Source organism: Strongylocentrotus purpuratus, unplaced genomic scaffold (genome assembly GCF_000002235.5).
Source record: "Strongylocentrotus purpuratus isolate Spur 01 unplaced genomic scaffold, Spur_5.0 spur5_scaffold_9, whole genome shotgun sequence".
NCBI lineage: Eukaryota > Metazoa > Echinodermata > Echinoidea > Camarodonta > Strongylocentrotidae > Strongylocentrotus > Strongylocentrotus purpuratus.
Genome location: NW_022145615.1, coordinates 35,182,980 through 35,200,506, shown reverse-complemented (window position 1 = coordinate 35,200,506; position 17,527 = coordinate 35,182,980). Strand labels below are relative to the sequence as shown.

Sequence of the window (17,527 nt, the reverse complement as noted above, 5' to 3'; positions counted from 1 at the left end):
CGTCGCAGCTTTGAGTGCAGAGACAGGTCCACAATTCCAAAGCTGTACAAAGGCCTTGTCAGACCTCTCATAGATTACGGAGATTCCATATGGTACCCTCGCTTCAAGACAGACTCCAAAACCCTAGAGAGGGTGCAGAAGAGAGCTACCAAAATGATTTATGACATCCGCAACCGTCCTTACATAGAGAGACTTCGGGCTCTCAACCTTCCCTCCCTCGAATATCGCAGACGGCGAGGCGACATGATTCAGGTTTTCAAAATCATCCATGGACTTGAACGCATCCCAGTTGATACCTTCTTTGAACACTCGACTAGAATCACAAGAGGCCACAGTCTAAAGATCGTAAAACAAAGATGCTCAACGAAGATTAGACAGGATGCATTCAGCCAACGTGTCATCAATGACTGGAACACACTCCCTGAAGAGGTAGTCACTGCTACCACGGTGAATGCCTTTAAAGCCAGACTGGATCGAGTATGGAAGGACAAGCGTTTCTGCTCCCCATATGAGTAGAATACCCGACTGAGCCAGACACTTACCAAGAAGACACCCAACTACGAGAAGGAAGAAAATGTAATTGAACTGGAAGCCCGACTGCTGAGAACACAGCATTCTTCCAGAATCTCGGGTAAAGGTAAAGTAAAATCTAGCCTTAATGACTTGGTGATAATATTTGTATGATATTGATATCACCAAGCCTTAACCGGCTGCCATAGACATGTGCGGAGAGGCATGTAAACAAACCCTAAAATAAGTTCGAAATCACACCTTCCCGCACCCGACGAATATTGGACAGTAGCCTTAGCAAATTTGATGCCGCTTCTATTCCTAAACACCTACGGCTATTCAAAATCAGAGGTAAAAATCACGAAATATTAGCAAATATCTTACCAGAAGAAGAGCAATACAGCTTAGCACCCTTTTCACGTGTAGCGTGTGACTTTATGATCTCAATACAATGGTGTTGACCTCTGACTGGCACCAGGCGCGGATCCAGGATTTCTCAGGGGAGGGGGCCCAATTTTTTATTCTTTTTGCTCCCGAAAATTTAAAAATTTGAGAAATCGCGCCGGCCGAAAAGTCGCTCAGTGGGGGGGGGGGGGGGGGGGGTGGTGAGCACATTTTTTTTTTTTGTGGCCCTCAAAAATTTGCACACCCCCCCCCCCCCCCCCCCCCTTGAGCGCCACTGACTGGCACTTCCGTGCTTTAGGTCTATATTACACTCACAGAGCTGTATCGCTCTGGTAAGATATTTGCTAATATTTCGTTATTTTTACCTCCGATTTTGAATTGCTGCTGCATGTTGCACAATACAATTGCATACCGTTCCGAAGATGGAGTGCGGCCGTGCGGGTACGCACGCGTGAGTAAAGTTAGAGACCATAGTGGTGTTCATCATCATCATAATGTGAATTACTTACATGAATTTAAATTTATCTGAGATCTGAGATAACAGTCGCTAACTTCACACACGTACAGAGATTAGGGTGTTATCTCTGTGTATTATGTACATGTAATTATATCTGCAATTTATGACTGATAATGATCTGTGTGGTATTCTTCATAGCCCTTTAATGATTTGCTCATAGAAGAACCACACTAAAATACATGTATAATGGAGTTAAATAGGTATGTAGGGTTAAAGAATTTATGATCAGGTAGGGCAAAGCAAAGCAAATTGGAGCGTACATTGGCGTGGGGGCCAGGGGCAAAGCACCAGGGGGTGTCAAGGGGCTGAGCCCCTGAAGCTCAGGGGTTTTAGGCATTTAAATACGGTCAGATGAGCATATTTTGATACCTTATTTGTGACACTGGCATGCATGTCACTTATTGGGGTGGGGTCCAGGGGGCAGAGCCCCCAGAAGAAGTTTTAGGCATTAAATTACGATCATATGAGCATCAAGGGGCCGCCTTAGGGCCCTTGGTGGGGTCCAGGGCACCCGGAAGGTCAGGGGAAAAATCATGCCATTTCTACTACATTTGTTAATCACTGGTATCGAATTATAAATAAACCACATTTAAATTCCTTTTTGGGGGGAACTGCCCCTAAAGCCCCCCGCCCCCCGCCCCCATCAGTACGCAAATGCAAGGGAGCATAGTGAATGAGAGGGATGAAGGTGACGGAATTGACTACCCCCTCACAGGTTTTTGAAGTTTTGTTGTATTAAAAAATTATATTCCTTAGCAAAACTATAGTATAAACCTAGCAATATACTTTTTTCACCCTTCAAATTTCTTGGTATTTACTTGTACATTTTGAAAGATATTGTGCGAGGGAGCTAAGCTACAGAGTGAGAAGATTTTTGTATTTGTATTTGTTTAAACGCTGCACTCTTGGGCCCCCCAGAGCCTAAAAGTGTGTTTAGTCTTTAGTCAGTATTTGCTATACTTTTTTGTGTGCACTTTTTCAAATTTTGAGGGGGGGGGGGGAAATCCCCCCCTAAAAAAAAATCGAGGGGGGGGACGTGTCCTTCGCCCCCCCCCCCCCCCCCGGATCGCCGCCCCTGGTGCTTTGGCAAACATTCACTGCTTCACTTTAATTTTTCCCAGGTCTAATGTGGTGAAGAACATGCAGAAATCTGCTTTTGGTCAGCCAATCTGTGAGATTTTGCTGAATCAAAAATTCTTCAATGGAATCGGGAACTACTTAAGAGCAGAGATTCTCTTCAGGTATGTGTGTGACATCACAACACTTTATAGCTCTTCTGTCAGAATGAATCATGCTCAGATCAGAAGCTTTACAAAATGATGCTTGATTAGACTTTTTAAAGTTCTGTACAGCACTTTGTAGGCACAATTCTCACTATCGCCAAAACCCCCAAATGCTTGGATGTTAGTTTCATGCCCCCATTTCAAATGCACTCTGGGATAGCTTGGTGACTTAGTCGCTACAGGTCTTTTTTGTGCGGCTGTACTGTGCTGTCCGGTCTCGGCCATCGCAAAGCGGCGCGGCAGCCGGTAGTCAGTAGTCACTAAGTAAGATAGCTGTCTACAGCGTATACTCATTGAAATAGTTGGATGGTGGTATACATGTACCTTCCCTTAGTATTCGGCTCTTTTGATAGTATATCATAAGCAATTTTCTATTTTTACAAACTAAATTGTCAGTTGTAATATGGTGCCATACTGTGAATCTGATGTGTGCTGGCCACACAAAAATAAACAATTTTTTTTCTTTGGAGAAGCATTTAGAAAAAGAATAATTAGAAAATGATGTACATGCAGTGGGATTCCCTAAGTATTTCTTCTCAAACAATCATGGACTTGTAAAAAAAAACAATGAAGTCAGTAGCAGCCCACAAGAGAGAAATATAGAAATAGCTTTTCGGATACATATATTGCACATGCATAATACGTGTTCCTGCATGCAACGTATACTGGAAGTATGCAAGTCCCGGAAGTGGCTCGAAATTACTTCCAAAAGGCGCACATCCCGGCATTTTAAAGAACACTCCATATGATGCATGATGTGATCCTCACTACTAGAAATTAATATAAACTTTTGATACAGTGTACTTCAAAATAATGAAGATTGAAATATGATATTTAGGGTGATTATTATCACTACATAAAAAAGAAAGAAGCAATTACTTCTTTGTTTGTTTGACTTTGAACTTCGATTATGAATTAGGTTGGGTATCCCACCATTTGAGAAAGCAAGAACTGTGTTGGAAGGACTGAGTGCAGAACCACCTGATGTCAAACCAATGAAGGGAGGAAAAAGGAAAGGAGAGGAACCTGATATTCTTCATCTATGTCATACAGTGCCTCTTGAGGTCATTGCTATAGGTAGGCTCTTGTATCATGTTTTAAACCAACATATTGTATGCTTTTGAAAGTGATAAGTGTTGATAATGTGCTTATTCTGTGCTGTATATTCTTCTTCACCTCTGATGTACTTATTCTGTGCTTTATATTCTTCAATGTTGAAGGTGCTGGTGGATACACAGCTGATGGTAAAGCTTCTGACTACTCTGATTTCATGAAATGGCTGCAGTGTTACTCCAAAGATGGAATGAAAAACATGGTAGACCACAATGACAGGACCATCTGGTTCTCAGGACCACCAGGTCCAATGGTACCTAAAGGTAACTTTTCTCTTTGATCTTTTAAACCTAGATGGTAAGACTATTGACTAACATAATAGATCGCCATGATAGGACTATTCGGTTCTCAAGATCACCTGGGGAGTCAATTCAGAACTTTATTTCAGACTCATCTACACAAGGCAGAGGTCCATAAAACATATGTTACATAGATATATATATAGGGAATATAAATATGATGAGTATAATAACAACAAATCTTACAAAGAGTATAACTAAACTATACTAGGCCTATGTACAAACAATCTAAACTCTAAGAGTAACATGTAACCTGCATACATGTACATGTATGTAAGGTTGATGACAGCATAACAATCTAACTCTAAGCTGTACCTGTAACTGTAAGATTAAAATAAGTACATGTATAACAATCAATAACAATCTATTGAAGTTGTATCTTGTAACAATCTGTCTCTGTTCAACTAACCAGAACGATTAACTAATAATAAATAACTATTATAAAAAACAGACAAACAAGGATACTGGAATCCTTGGTAACAGGAACATAATGATCAATTGCCATGTGTCAGCAGGCTATTCAGCCAAAATCTCCAGAGGCCCAATGTGTACCTAGGACAACTATACGAGGGGTTCACTAACATCTTTAGAATACCATTCTCAGACACATCCACTCTCTGGATGAACTTATACAGCTGAACAGGCTGGAACATTCAACTCAGCAAACATTTGACTAGCACTAAAGTATCTAGGTACCCTAAGAAGCATTCTCATGGCATCATTATAGGCAACAGTAAGCCTGTACAAACTGCTCTTCTTAAAATAACACCACAGATGCGCAGTGTACAGAGGTGTACAGTATGCCCTAAATAAAGCCACCTTCACATCCGGAGAACACATATGAAATTTCGTAACAAGCATATTACCTTGAGCATATAATTTACGACACTGTCGACTAATATCTTTATCATCACTGAGGTCCTCAGTAAAGAAATGACCAAGATACATGGCCTCTGTACAGACATTGAGTTTAGCTCCACACAAATAAAAATCCGGGAATACCAATCTACGGTGTTCCTTACATCTAATTATCATAACATGACTCTTTTTTGCATTATATTTCACATCATTATCATATCCATAATGAGAACAAATCTTGAGCAAACTCTGCAACCCAGCAGTTGAGAGGCTAATAATAACGAGATCATCTGCATACATTAAATGATTGACTACCATTCCACCAACTACACAGCCTTTTTTACAAGCATTCAGATTGTCAGACAGACCATCCATGTACAGGTTAAAGAGAAAGGGAGAAAGAATACCACCTTGTCTAACTCCATTATTGACATGGAATGGTTCAGAGACACTACTTCCCCATCTAGCCATCATTGTTTGATGGGCATACCAAAACACGAGTATTCTAATCAGGTACTTAGGAATACCTCTATCAGCCATTTTCGTAAACAGCTTTTCATGATTTATTCGATCAAAAGCTTTTGAAGCATCAAGAAAACAAAGAAACAAGGAAGAATTTTTGCTACGATAACTTGCAATGATTTCCTTCAGAGCAAATATACACATGTCACTGCCATGTTTGGCTTTAAAACCGAACTGGTTATCTTTAGTAAGAATATACATCTCTAACCTACCAAGCAATATCTTTTCCAGCACTTTGGACAGGACACTTGCCAATGCTATAGGTCTATAGTTGTCCTTACTAGTAATGCGACCAGCTTTATTTTTTATTGACTGGCACCAAAACAATGGAAATCATACTATCTGGTAAGATACCATGAATCAAAAAGCCAGAAATGCACATTGCAAGCAACGGCATGAGTTTCGGGCTTGCAAACTTTAGATGTTCAGCTGTAATAGTATCAAGACCACATGACTTATTGTCGTCTAATTTTCTGATAGCTTCTTTAACCTCCTCTGGAGAGATAACCATATTTACATCAAAGTCAACATTAGTAACATCCTGCACCGTACTCTGTACACAATTACACAAATTCTTATAATGATTACACCACAATTCACTTATTTTTTCATCACCAGAGATACCTTCAATATTAGTTGGAAGAGGCGCTTTACTATTATTAACACATTTAATTTCTTTCCAAAACTCATAATAACTTTTACCCTGCAATTTACGAGCAACAGAGTCCGCCCGCATAACATTCTCATTATTGTTTATAAAACGGAGAGCATACTTGAATCGTGCATTGGCCCTCTTCTTTAGTTCAAATAACCGTCCCTGTCTGTTTTGCCAGCTTCAACCCAGAGTAGGTGAGCCTCACGAGCAGCAGAGTGGAGCTCCTATTGTTTCACAGCTCCTAGTGTTTCACAAAGACTAAGATCGACTTTAAGTTGGACTTAACTATGGCAGGCTGTTGACTGTTTGCTCTCACCATTTACTGGCATTGGCCTCTCAAGGGAGAACAAATCATGGTCACAAATCTACAGAATTTACATTTTTGATAATTCATTATTAAAGGAAAAAATATTATCTAAAGATCATAATGGTGAGAGCAAACAGTGGCATGAACATCCTGCCATAGTTAAGTCCAACTTAAAGTTGATCTTAGTCTTTATAAACACTCCCCAGATGCAATGGTACCTAAGTGAACTTTTCTCTTTAATCTTTTACACCTAGATGGTATGACTCACATAGTAGACCACCACGATAGGACTATATGATCTCAAGTCCCCCATGTGCAATGGTACCTAAAGGGAACTTTTCTCTTTAATCTTTTACACCTAGATGGTATGACCAACATAGTAGACCACCATGATAGGACTATACGATCTCAAGTCCCCCAGGTGCAATGGTACCTAAAGGGAACTTTTCTCTTTAATCTTTTACACCTAGATGGTATGACCAACATAGTAGACCACCATGATAGGACTATACGATCTCAAGTCCACCAGATGCAATAGTACCTAAAGGGAACTTTTCTCTTTAATCTTTTACACCTAGATGGTATGACTCACATAGTAGACCACCATGATAGGACTATACGATCTCAAGTCCACCAGATGCAATAGTACCTAAAGGGAACTTTTCTCTTTAATCTTTTACACCTAGATGGTATGACTCACATAGTAGACCACCATGATAGGACTATACAATCTCAAGTCCACCAGATGCAATGGTACCTAAAGGGAACTTTTCTCTTTAATCTTTTACACCTAGATGGTATGACTAACATAGTAGACCACCATGATAGGACTATACGATCTCAAGTCCACCAGGTGCAATGGTACCTTAAGGGAACTTTTCTCTGTGGTATGATCCTGGTTTGTCACAAAAATCACCTTCACATTGAATGTACCAATAACAATTTGGAAAGAACTTATTTGCAACAAGTTCTGTTATCTTAAAAGATATGTAGATTTCACAGTGAATCACTGTCTACGACTTCACAGAATTGGACATGCATTCATATGGGAGTTTTTCATTTCATCATGGTCAGTTTGGGATGGTTAAATAATATGATTGATGTCACATGTACTGAAGTGTCCATTCAATCGACAGCTTGTATGAAATCTAAGAAACAGATGGATTAACCAATTTCATTAAATGATCAAATTATACCCCAAAAACACTTTTTCTCTGCCTTTTAAAAGATGCCAAAGTGCAAAATTCAATGACATATGCTACTCTGACAGGTTTCTTAGCTTCACAGAGGAGTTCATGAATGCTCTCTCTGTTGGTCAATGCATCGTCCAAAAGAAGCTTGTTGCCTAGCGAGTGACTCGAAAACTACTTTTCAAATTGTTTGATATTTAAACTGCTTTCCGTCCCGAAAATAGTAGAACACGGGCACAATTTTTTTTCAGAAATAAGTTTGTTTTATAAAAGTTTGAGGCAATGTAGTGCTAAGGCCCTTCTGCTTAGCACTTCATTTTTTACCTGAAATTCGAGCTTACGCCCTTCTGCCATGATAGGAATCTTCTTATTTTAACTTATTATGTATGTATGTATGTGTTTATGTTTTCTTTATTGTAGATGGAAAATCTCGTAGCATAAGAAGTCCAAAGAAGCGAAAAGAGGCTACTGGCACTGATGATGTAAAAACTCCTAAGAAGGTACAAATATATGGAGATAAAACTAAAACACAAGAGTTCTGGTCATATGATTTTATTTTGAAAGAAACTGTCTGGAAGTAATTATAAAAGATTGATTAAGACCTCTTTCCCAGTCACTTTGCTGGACCGATCTACCCTATAGACCATCCCCTGGACCACTCCAGAGGTACGGTTCATTTGGTTTCACACTCATCGCAGTTTTTACCCTGATGAGACACGTGATGCCATAGCAACAGAAACTGTTTCTGGTGCTATGACAGCACAGGTCATTTTTTAACAGAATCCAACTCTTTGCGCTGCAAGCTTGCGAGTCATGGTTTTGTTTTGTTTCCCTTACAATATTACTTATGTACTATCTTTTTTCCTTGTTTAAAGGTATAGACCAGTTTTGGAAACGCCCCCCTCTCAAAAAATCAAATGGAAGCTCTCATTCCTAATCATGTGAAAGAATATGTTTTGACTAATACGTGATGATACAAATTTTGGACCTGATAGATATTGCGCACGTGTCACTGGTCCCATATACATCTTTCTGTGTACAGTGCTTGTAACTTTACCAAGACTGGGCCAAATTTCTTATCATTTTGATGATTCCAAAACCTTGTAGTACACACCAATAGGCTATTTATATGCTAGATGATCAACCTTTTCTGATCGATTCCACAACGTTTCTTTCACATGACCAGAACTGGTCTTTATCTTTAATGTTTTGTTTCCATCTCTTCTTTATTCTTGTCTTTTCTTTTTCCTCCTCCTTTTCTTCAAAAATAAAAGAAACAAACAAACTTACTTATGTTGTTCCTTGTTTTCCTTTCAATGCTACTTATTAAACATATTTCATTGTGTTATCTATTGCTTTTCTCCTTTCACTTTCCTCTCCTTTTATTATGTTACTCTTTAATTTTCTATCTATCCTTAGGCTATTCTTTAATTTTATTCTCTTATTGTCTTTTCTTTCTATTTTTCTATTTTAATAGTTATTCTTTGTTTTTCTCCTATCACCTTCTCTTCTTTCCTTTTTTTCTTTATCTTTATCCTTATCCTTCTATAATATTCTCTTTCTATTTCTTTATGTTGATCTTGGTTTATCATTCTACAACTTTCTCTTTCTATCTTTCCTCATGTTATTCTTTGTTTTCCTTCTATCAAACCTGTCCATAGCGACCGCCCAAAGGAAATACAAAAAGTGGTCTTTGTAGACAGGTGGTCTTTGTAGACAGGTTCCTTTAGTACATGTTTCAACGAGAAACTATTTTCAAGGGAAATAAAAAATGTGGTCTTTGTAGACAGGTGGTCACTGAAGCAAGTTTGACTGTACTTCCATCATTTTATCTTTCTATCTTCTCTTTTTGACATTTGTTTATCCTTCTGTCATTTTCTCTCTCTTTCAATTTGAAATTCTTAATTTTATTATTCTACTATTTTCTCTTTCTAGCCTTCTTTATGTAATGTTTTGTTCAATTTTTATTGTTTTGCCTTTCTGTCTATCCTTATGTTATTCTTTGCTTTTTCCTTCTATCATCTATCTTTCTTGTTGTTATTGTATACTACCCTCCTATCATATTCTCTTTCTATCTTTCTTATTTTAGTCTTTCTTTTTTTTACTCTTTCAACTTCGAAAGGTCCCAGAGGTCAATTTCTGAAATTCTAGATATTAGCCTTGTTATCATAATATCTCAAGAACAACTAGCTCAGATTTTGGTTAAATAGGTCAAAGGTCACAGAGGTCAATTTCAAAAATTAAAGGTCTTTAGCCTTGCTATAACAATATAGCAATATATAAAAACATGATGACAGTATTACTATAGGAAGATGATCCAATTTCATTTGGGGCTAGTACGTGAGGATCATAGTCGTCAGTCAACATTTGATTATAGGCTTTTAGTTTTCATTGTGATAAATATGTCATGAAGAATTCCATCTGTTTCCTATACTGAATTAACAGCAGAGGCATATGATATAGGAGACGCAGTCGCATTTATCTTTGTTTTCTATTTCATATCGCTCTGTAATATTTTACCGCTTGTATCATCATAGATGTTTCTAATACAGATTTTTCTTTAATCTTACTTATTCAGTCCAAGAAAACAGAAGATTCAGACCATGATATCTCCAAGAAGAACAGAAAGAGAACATCAAAACGCACAGCGAAAATGAGCTCTGAAACCAAAGCTGCATCAAATGTTCCTACATCATCACGAAAGAGAGAAGATACAAGTACGAAGGCAAGAGGAGATACAAGTACCAAGGCAAGAGGAGATAAAGTTAACAAGAAGGGAAGTAAAAATGGAAATAGGAAGAAGAGAATGGAAGTTTCAAAAGGTGCACAATCTAGAGAAGAGTTTAAGAATGCTGCTAGTGTAAATAGTAGTAAGAAAGGGAAAAGAAACACAAGAGTTTTAGAGGATGACAGGACTGAGTCCTGCAAACACAAAACAGAGCAGAATGAAAGCAAGAGTAGAGGAAAGGGTCGACCTAGAACAAGTAGGTTAGCAAAGCAGAAATGATTTGGAACAGAAGAGTAAAGTTATTACAACATCTGCTAAGAGTGAAGACATCTTATTTCCATCAATATCTAGTCATATTTGTGAAAGGGTATCCTATTGGCTGAAAAGCTATCATGTGACACTCATGAAATTGTTACATGTATGGGTGTGCAATTTTAACAACCTTTGTTTCATGGAACAGTGAACAGGATTTGTTCAGGTACAATGTCCATAGTTGCACATACCCACTGTTTTCTAGCTTACTTTTGTAGCTGAGCAAATTTGACATAGAACATGGTTTGAGTATGTAATCTGGAATCATATGAGAGGAGCATTGCATGAGAATTAAAATACCCTAAATTTTAACAAGTTTGTTTTTACTGGCTGCCTATTGTATCAACAAACAGAGTTGACAAAAGACTTAACTCTGTTTCAGCTATGCACAAAGAATTCGAAAGACTTGATGATGCCAGTGAAAACGAACTCGTTTAATCAAGTTATGGAAATGCATGCATTACTTTAAACAAACAGAACTTTGTTATTCCTGATTGAGATATCATATGAAAGTGCAGAAAACAAACTTTCTAGAAATGTGATTTTCTCTTTGAAATTCAGATACCACTCGCCAAATGACTTTTTGGTTTCCTCCCTTCTAATTGTTTTTAATCACTCATGCGTGAAATATGCATCATATAAGCTTTACAAATATTTGTCATTTGTTAATTATAATTGTGATTAAGTTATGATAAAACATTGATAATTATTAGTTTCGTTTTTTCTGGGATGCACTGTATATCTTCATCTTTATTATGAACGAACAATGTGGATCACAGTGGACCATGGTCCCGTACTCAAATGTGAATTGATTATACCAAACTAGTATTACAAACTGCATTTCACTTTTTAGCAGATGTTCTGATAATTTCTCAAGTTTCCCTTTGTGCCCACAGCCTGCACATACATAGCAGATGTTCTGATAATTTCTCAAGTTTACCTTTGTGCCCACAGCCTGCACATACATAGAAGATGTTCTGATAATTTCTCAAGTTTACCTTTGTGCCCACAGCATGCACATATATAGCAGATGTTCTGATAATTTCTCAAGTTTACCTTTGTGCCCACAGCCTACACATACATAGCAGATGTTCTGATAATTTCTCAAGTTTACCGTTGTGCCCACAGCCTGCACATACAAAGCAGATGTTCTGATAATTTCTCAAGTTTCCCTTTGTGCCCACAGCCTGCACATACATAGCAGATCATGTTCTGATAATTTCTCAAGTTTACCTTTGAGCCTACATCCTGCACATTTCAACCTCAAAATCCCATTTCCCATTTAAGTCTTGTGAATGCATTTGTTACAAATTCATGTTTGGGGCCTACTCTTGACAATTAATTAAAGATCTTTTGATTTTATTAACATGATATTAACATTTCTAATTCTTACCAGTACTTGTAAATTCCAAATGTCCAGCTGTTTTTTTGTTTACCAGTGGTTTATGATTTAAGTCATGATCAGAAATGAATGATCAGAGTTCGTTAGACAGTTACAATTTTGTATATCATGTAGAAGGCTCGCCCATGAGATGAATATCTCCCCGGTGTTTTCAGATCGCTTCAAAGATAGATGAGATTGATATTAACCATAGCGGAGAGACCTTTTGTATGGCCGTGTTATTGAGATGCCATTTTGTCTCTTGTAGTCGATTGACTGATATCATCAAAGTTGTATAGATATTGAAGATTATCAAATAACGAATATGGATTTTGGTGTGATTACGGTGAAAAACAAAGGAAATTGATTCAATCAAGTTTTGCTGCTCTCCCATTGAAAAAAATGACACATTTGCAATTTCAATTTGTAGGATCCTCATTATAACCTGTCAATGCAATTAACTGATGCGTTCCTTTCTCATGAATTACCAAGACCGTCATCACTTAGACGGATTCAATTAATAAGAGAAGAGATCAACGATAGGAACACAACAATAAAAACAACAACGTCACTTGCGATATGGAGGACGTTATTAAAATGAGGATGACCATAAAAACATAGCAAGGCTGTCATGGTGATAGCAATAGATATGAGGATGATAACAAAAATGACAATTTAATTGATAAAGATAATAAGGGTAATAAGGATATGGTATATAGGCTTAACAGAAACGTGGTGGTAGGGATGACAAGACAGTGTGGTGTCTAGTGAAAACAAGAAACAAAAGAAACGAAGACATAAATCAACAAAAAGTACAAAATAATTGCATCGTGATGGCTATGATGATTGTGATGATGATTATGATTATGACGATGATAATGCTGATGGTGGTACGATAATGACGTTGATGATGATATTAAAGAAAAAGTCAATGATAAAGAAACAAAGGAGGAAGATAAAAGAATAAGAGAAATACATCAAGGATATGAAGAGTGAGATTGGCTTGGGAAATGTGCTTGAAATATTGGATTTGAGGACATTCACCATTCTTTTAGGTCTATTGTCTTTAATTCAAATAATAGTAATAATAATGTATTCTAATAAGAATTTGTTAAAGGTGAAATTCAAAGAAAATCACAAATATGTCAACTAATGTATTACTAGAAACTTCTTTCTCTTTCTCTCTCTCTCTCCCTTCCTCCCTCCCCTCTTCTATTCCAATCTCCCAAGCCTACTTTTTCATGATTACCTCACTCTTCTCACCATTATTTTGATTCGTCTATTAAAGTCTAATTCGTTCTTTTAACTTGGCTCACTATTAGATGGTGACACCCAGGCTTACATCCATAATTGTGACGATAGCATTTATTTGTTGTTTCTTTTAATAATAAGACTATAAAGTTATTGGTTTACCATCCTAACATTATCATATAGAATTTGTTAACATCTTTCATGTAATGTATCAAGTAGATTACTAGTATGATACTAATGATATCAGTAAGATGAACTATTAAGGTGGGAATGATCTTATGTGAGGGTGGGGGGGGGGGGGGGAGGTCATTTCATATTTGTATTTTTCCTAACTCTTTCAGTATCCAATTGCCTTTGAATAATTATGTAGTATCCTTTTTGTTATAAAATACCTGTCGATACTCATTGTATGAAATACATGTACGTGTGTTGCATTTTTTTTTTCTGTCTGTCTCTCCATATGACTGTTCAAGAGAGGTTGATGTACATGATGGAAATGTGAATGGACCTGCCAGAGAGGAAAGATGGAGGGAAAGGCAGAAATATGTTTGAAGACAATTGGGGGGTGAGACGTGGGGGGGGGGTACTTGGAAAAAAAGGAAGTACATGGAGAAACGGGGGGCACTTGGAAAGATGGGGGATCACAGAGAATAGTAGTAGTAGTATTTATTTCCGTATAATAACAATGCATGATATACAGTGGATCAGGCGCGGATCAAGGATTTCTTAGGGGGGAGGCCCAAATTTAAAATTATGCGAGCCAAATATTGGTACGTAATGGTGACAATACAGCAGTGGCGTAATGAGCAAAAACGTTTGGGGGGCAGACAAAAATCAGCATCACCCCTATATTACATGCAGGCCCCGCTTAACGTTTTTCAAAATAGGTAGGGTAGGCTAAAGTATTTACGATCAGGTAGAGCCTAGTGTAAATTGGCGTGGGGTCTAGGGGCAGAGCCCAGGAAGCTCAGGGGTATGGGCATTTTATAACGGTCAGATAAGCAGTCAGGGGCCCGCCCTCGGCCCCCCCCCCCCCGCCCCTGGCAAAAAAAAGGGGGGAAAGATTTTTTCTATTGTGCATAAGAAAGCAACAAAAAAGAAAAAAGTTTTTCTACCCCCCCCCCCCCCCCCACCCCCTCCTGAGCCACTGAACGAATATCTGACGACGTAATTTTCTAATTTCCGGGGCAAAAAAAAAATTGCTCATCTGACCGTGATTAAATGCCTTAAAACCCCTGAGCTTCTGGGGGCTCCGCCTCCTGGACCCCACACCAATTAGTGACTTACCAGTGCCACAACTTGAATGAGGTATCAAAATATGCTCATCTGACCGTAATTAAATGCCTAAAACCCCTTGACTTTCGGTGTCTCTTCCTCCTGGACCTTACCTAGGGCCCTAAGGAGGACGGCTTGATGCCAATCTGACCGTTAATAAATGCCTAAAACCCCTGAGCTTCTGGGGGCTCCGCCCCTTAGACCTAACACCGATTTGCGTCCTGCCAGTGTCACAAATAAGATATCTAAATATGCTATTCTGACCGTAATTTATTGCCCCAAACCCCTGAGCTTCCGGGGGCTCAACCACCTGGGCCCCACGCCAATTTGTGACCTACCAGTGTCAAATAAGGTATCAAAATATTCTCATCTGCAATAACTTAATGTATAAAACCCGTGAGCTACTGAGGGCTCCGCCCCCTGGACCCAACACCAATTTGTGTCCTTCCAGTGTCACAAAAATGGAATCAAAATATGCTATTCTGACCATAATTTATTGCCCCGAACCCCTAAGCTTCCGAGGGCTCCACTCCCTGGACCCCACGCAAATTTTCGACCTGCCGGTGACACACATAAGTTATAAAATTATGCTCATCTGACGATAATTTGATGTAAAAAAAAAACCTTGAGCTTCTGAAGACTCCGCCCCTTGGACCCAACACCAATTTGTAGACTGCCAGTGTCACAAATAAGGTATGAAAATATACTCATCTGACCGTAATTTATTGCCAAAAACCCCTGAGCTTCTGGGGGCTCCGCCCTCTGGACCCCACACCAGTTTGTGTCCTGCCAGTGTCACAATTAGGTATCAAAATGTGCTCATCTGACAGTATTTAAACCCCTGTGCTTCTGGGGGCTCCACCCCTTGACCCCCGCCGAAAAACGTTATGCCGGGCCTGCATGTAAGAATGGGGTGATGGTTATTTTTTAGTTATCTACCCCCTCAAAAAAAAAAAAAAATGTTTTTGCCACTGCCGGTGTCACCATTACGTACCAATATTTGGCTCGCATAATTTTAAATTTGGCCCCCCCCCCCCCTTAAGAAATCCTGGGTCCGCGCTTGGATCCAGGGGATAGCCCCCTGAAGCTCAGGGGTTTTAGGCGATAAATTACGGTCAGATGAGTATCCAGGAGCCCGCCTTAGGGCCCTCGGTTTGGTCAAGGGGGCAGAGCCCCCGGAAGCTCAGTGGTTTAGGCGTTTAACTTGGAGGCGATCTGTATAATATTTCCTGAAAGCTGCACTGTAAAAAACATCACCATAATCAAAATACGGAAGGATCAGTGAGCTATATATTCATTTCGGTACCGATTCACTTACATAATCGACTCAGTCTTCCTAGAAAGCCTACCATTTGACCAATTTTCTTCAACATATTGTCTATATGTAAATTCCAGTTTAACTTGTCATCAACTAAGACGCCAAGGTACTTGACATGATGAATTTGATCTATGGAGATGTCATTCAATGAAACTCGGATAACATTCTTTTTAGATATCAAGTGGTTGCTTCCAATGAGCATACGAACTGTTTTTTGTTAGTTGACACTTAATTTGTTTTGGCACATCCAGTAATACATATTTTCTAATTCTGAGCTCAAAGCTAATTCAATTCTATGTATAGAAGGATGTGAGAAATATAGAACAGTATATCTGTAAAGCGCATTGAGAGGGCCTGCGGTCCTTAAATGCGCTATATGAGGACGGACTATTATTATTATTATTATCAGCAATCAACTTTATACATTTTACTAAATCATTGATATATAAGATGAATAGCAGTGGCCTTAGATGGAAACCTTGAGGCACACCACACTAAATAACTGATTCGAAAGAAAGTTCTGGATTAATAAGTGTCCTACTGACTCTGTCTGACATGTAGCTTTTAAGCCATGAACATGGAGTGGTAGAAATTCTTATGCTATTGAGTTTCTTAATAAGAATATCACAATTCGCGGTGTCGAAGGCTTTTCTTAAGTCCACAAATACAACCCCCGTATACTCTTTCTTATCGGTTGCGTGAAGCCAATCATCAGTTACTTTTAGGAGAGTGGTAATTTGAAGGAGAGCTCTTATCGCCACCTTTCCATTGTTGTGGAAATTTACCGCTCAACAAGGAGAGGTTGATCCAGAGCTGTCGGAACTAGGGTTGGGTATTGGTATAGCAGAGAATTAGATTGGTGGACTGATAAGAAGATATGTGTTCAAGTTTCCTACGAAGTGCTTTGAGCATACCGCATTAGTTTGCATCTTGGTTGCAGGACAGGTTGTTGCTCAATTATGGCACAGTAATTCTGATTTGTGTGGGCATTTAAGTGGCTATGAAATTTCATGAGATGGATTATTTGGCCAAAAGTGAAGACAGTTGAACTGCATTAGTGAGGGTCCATCCTGATATTGATAGAAAGTTTAAAGGTAATAATATCTATTGGGAAATGTGTTTAATATATAGGCCTATGCCAATGAGAATCCCCTTTCTTTAGGGGTCATAGGTGCTGTTGTTTGTTTGTCTTTGTTTTTTTTAAAGAAGAGCAGAGATACTGTGTTAAATACCAATGTATAATGTGAATGAGCACTTCACATTAGTCGTGCACAGTTGTAGATATAAGTAGGGACTTGGTACTAGACGAGGGATGAGTGGTATGTTTGTACAAGGGTTTGTGGCCGATTGCACTTGAGTTTATCAGCTATCTTTGAAGAATGTTGTAGTGGACTTTGAGGTAGAGTGAAACTTGTAGTTAAAAGGTACCCAGAATGAGGGAATGTTTCTTTTGGACAATATGAAAATTGGAAGGATGGGGATGACCATGTTCCTGGCTGTTTGGAGGTGAGAGGACGCATTGCCTAAAGGAAATGCATCCTCTCACCTAGTGACTTCAAATTTGAAATTATTAGATATTTTAAAATGTGTACATGATCATTGT

At 38.6% G+C, this 17,527-nt stretch overlaps 1 protein-coding gene across 1 annotated transcript in view; it reads left to right on the top strand.

Moving 5' to 3' along the window:
• Positions 1–11,298, top strand: part of LOC115920599 (endonuclease 8-like 1) — a 33,379-nt gene extending 22,081 nt beyond the window's left edge. The window contains exons 3-7 of the mRNA XM_030976690.1: positions 2,554–2,673; positions 3,635–3,792; positions 3,936–4,091; positions 8,080–8,159; positions 10,238–11,298. Coding sequence (XP_030832550.1) covers positions 2,554–2,673; positions 3,635–3,792; positions 3,936–4,091; positions 8,080–8,159; positions 10,238–10,666 — 943 coding nt within the window. The 3' untranslated portion in view covers positions 10,667–11,298. The remainder of the gene's footprint in view (positions 1–2,553; positions 2,674–3,634; positions 3,793–3,935; positions 4,092–8,079; positions 8,160–10,237) is intronic.
• Positions 11,299–17,527: the final 6,229 nt, after the last annotated feature.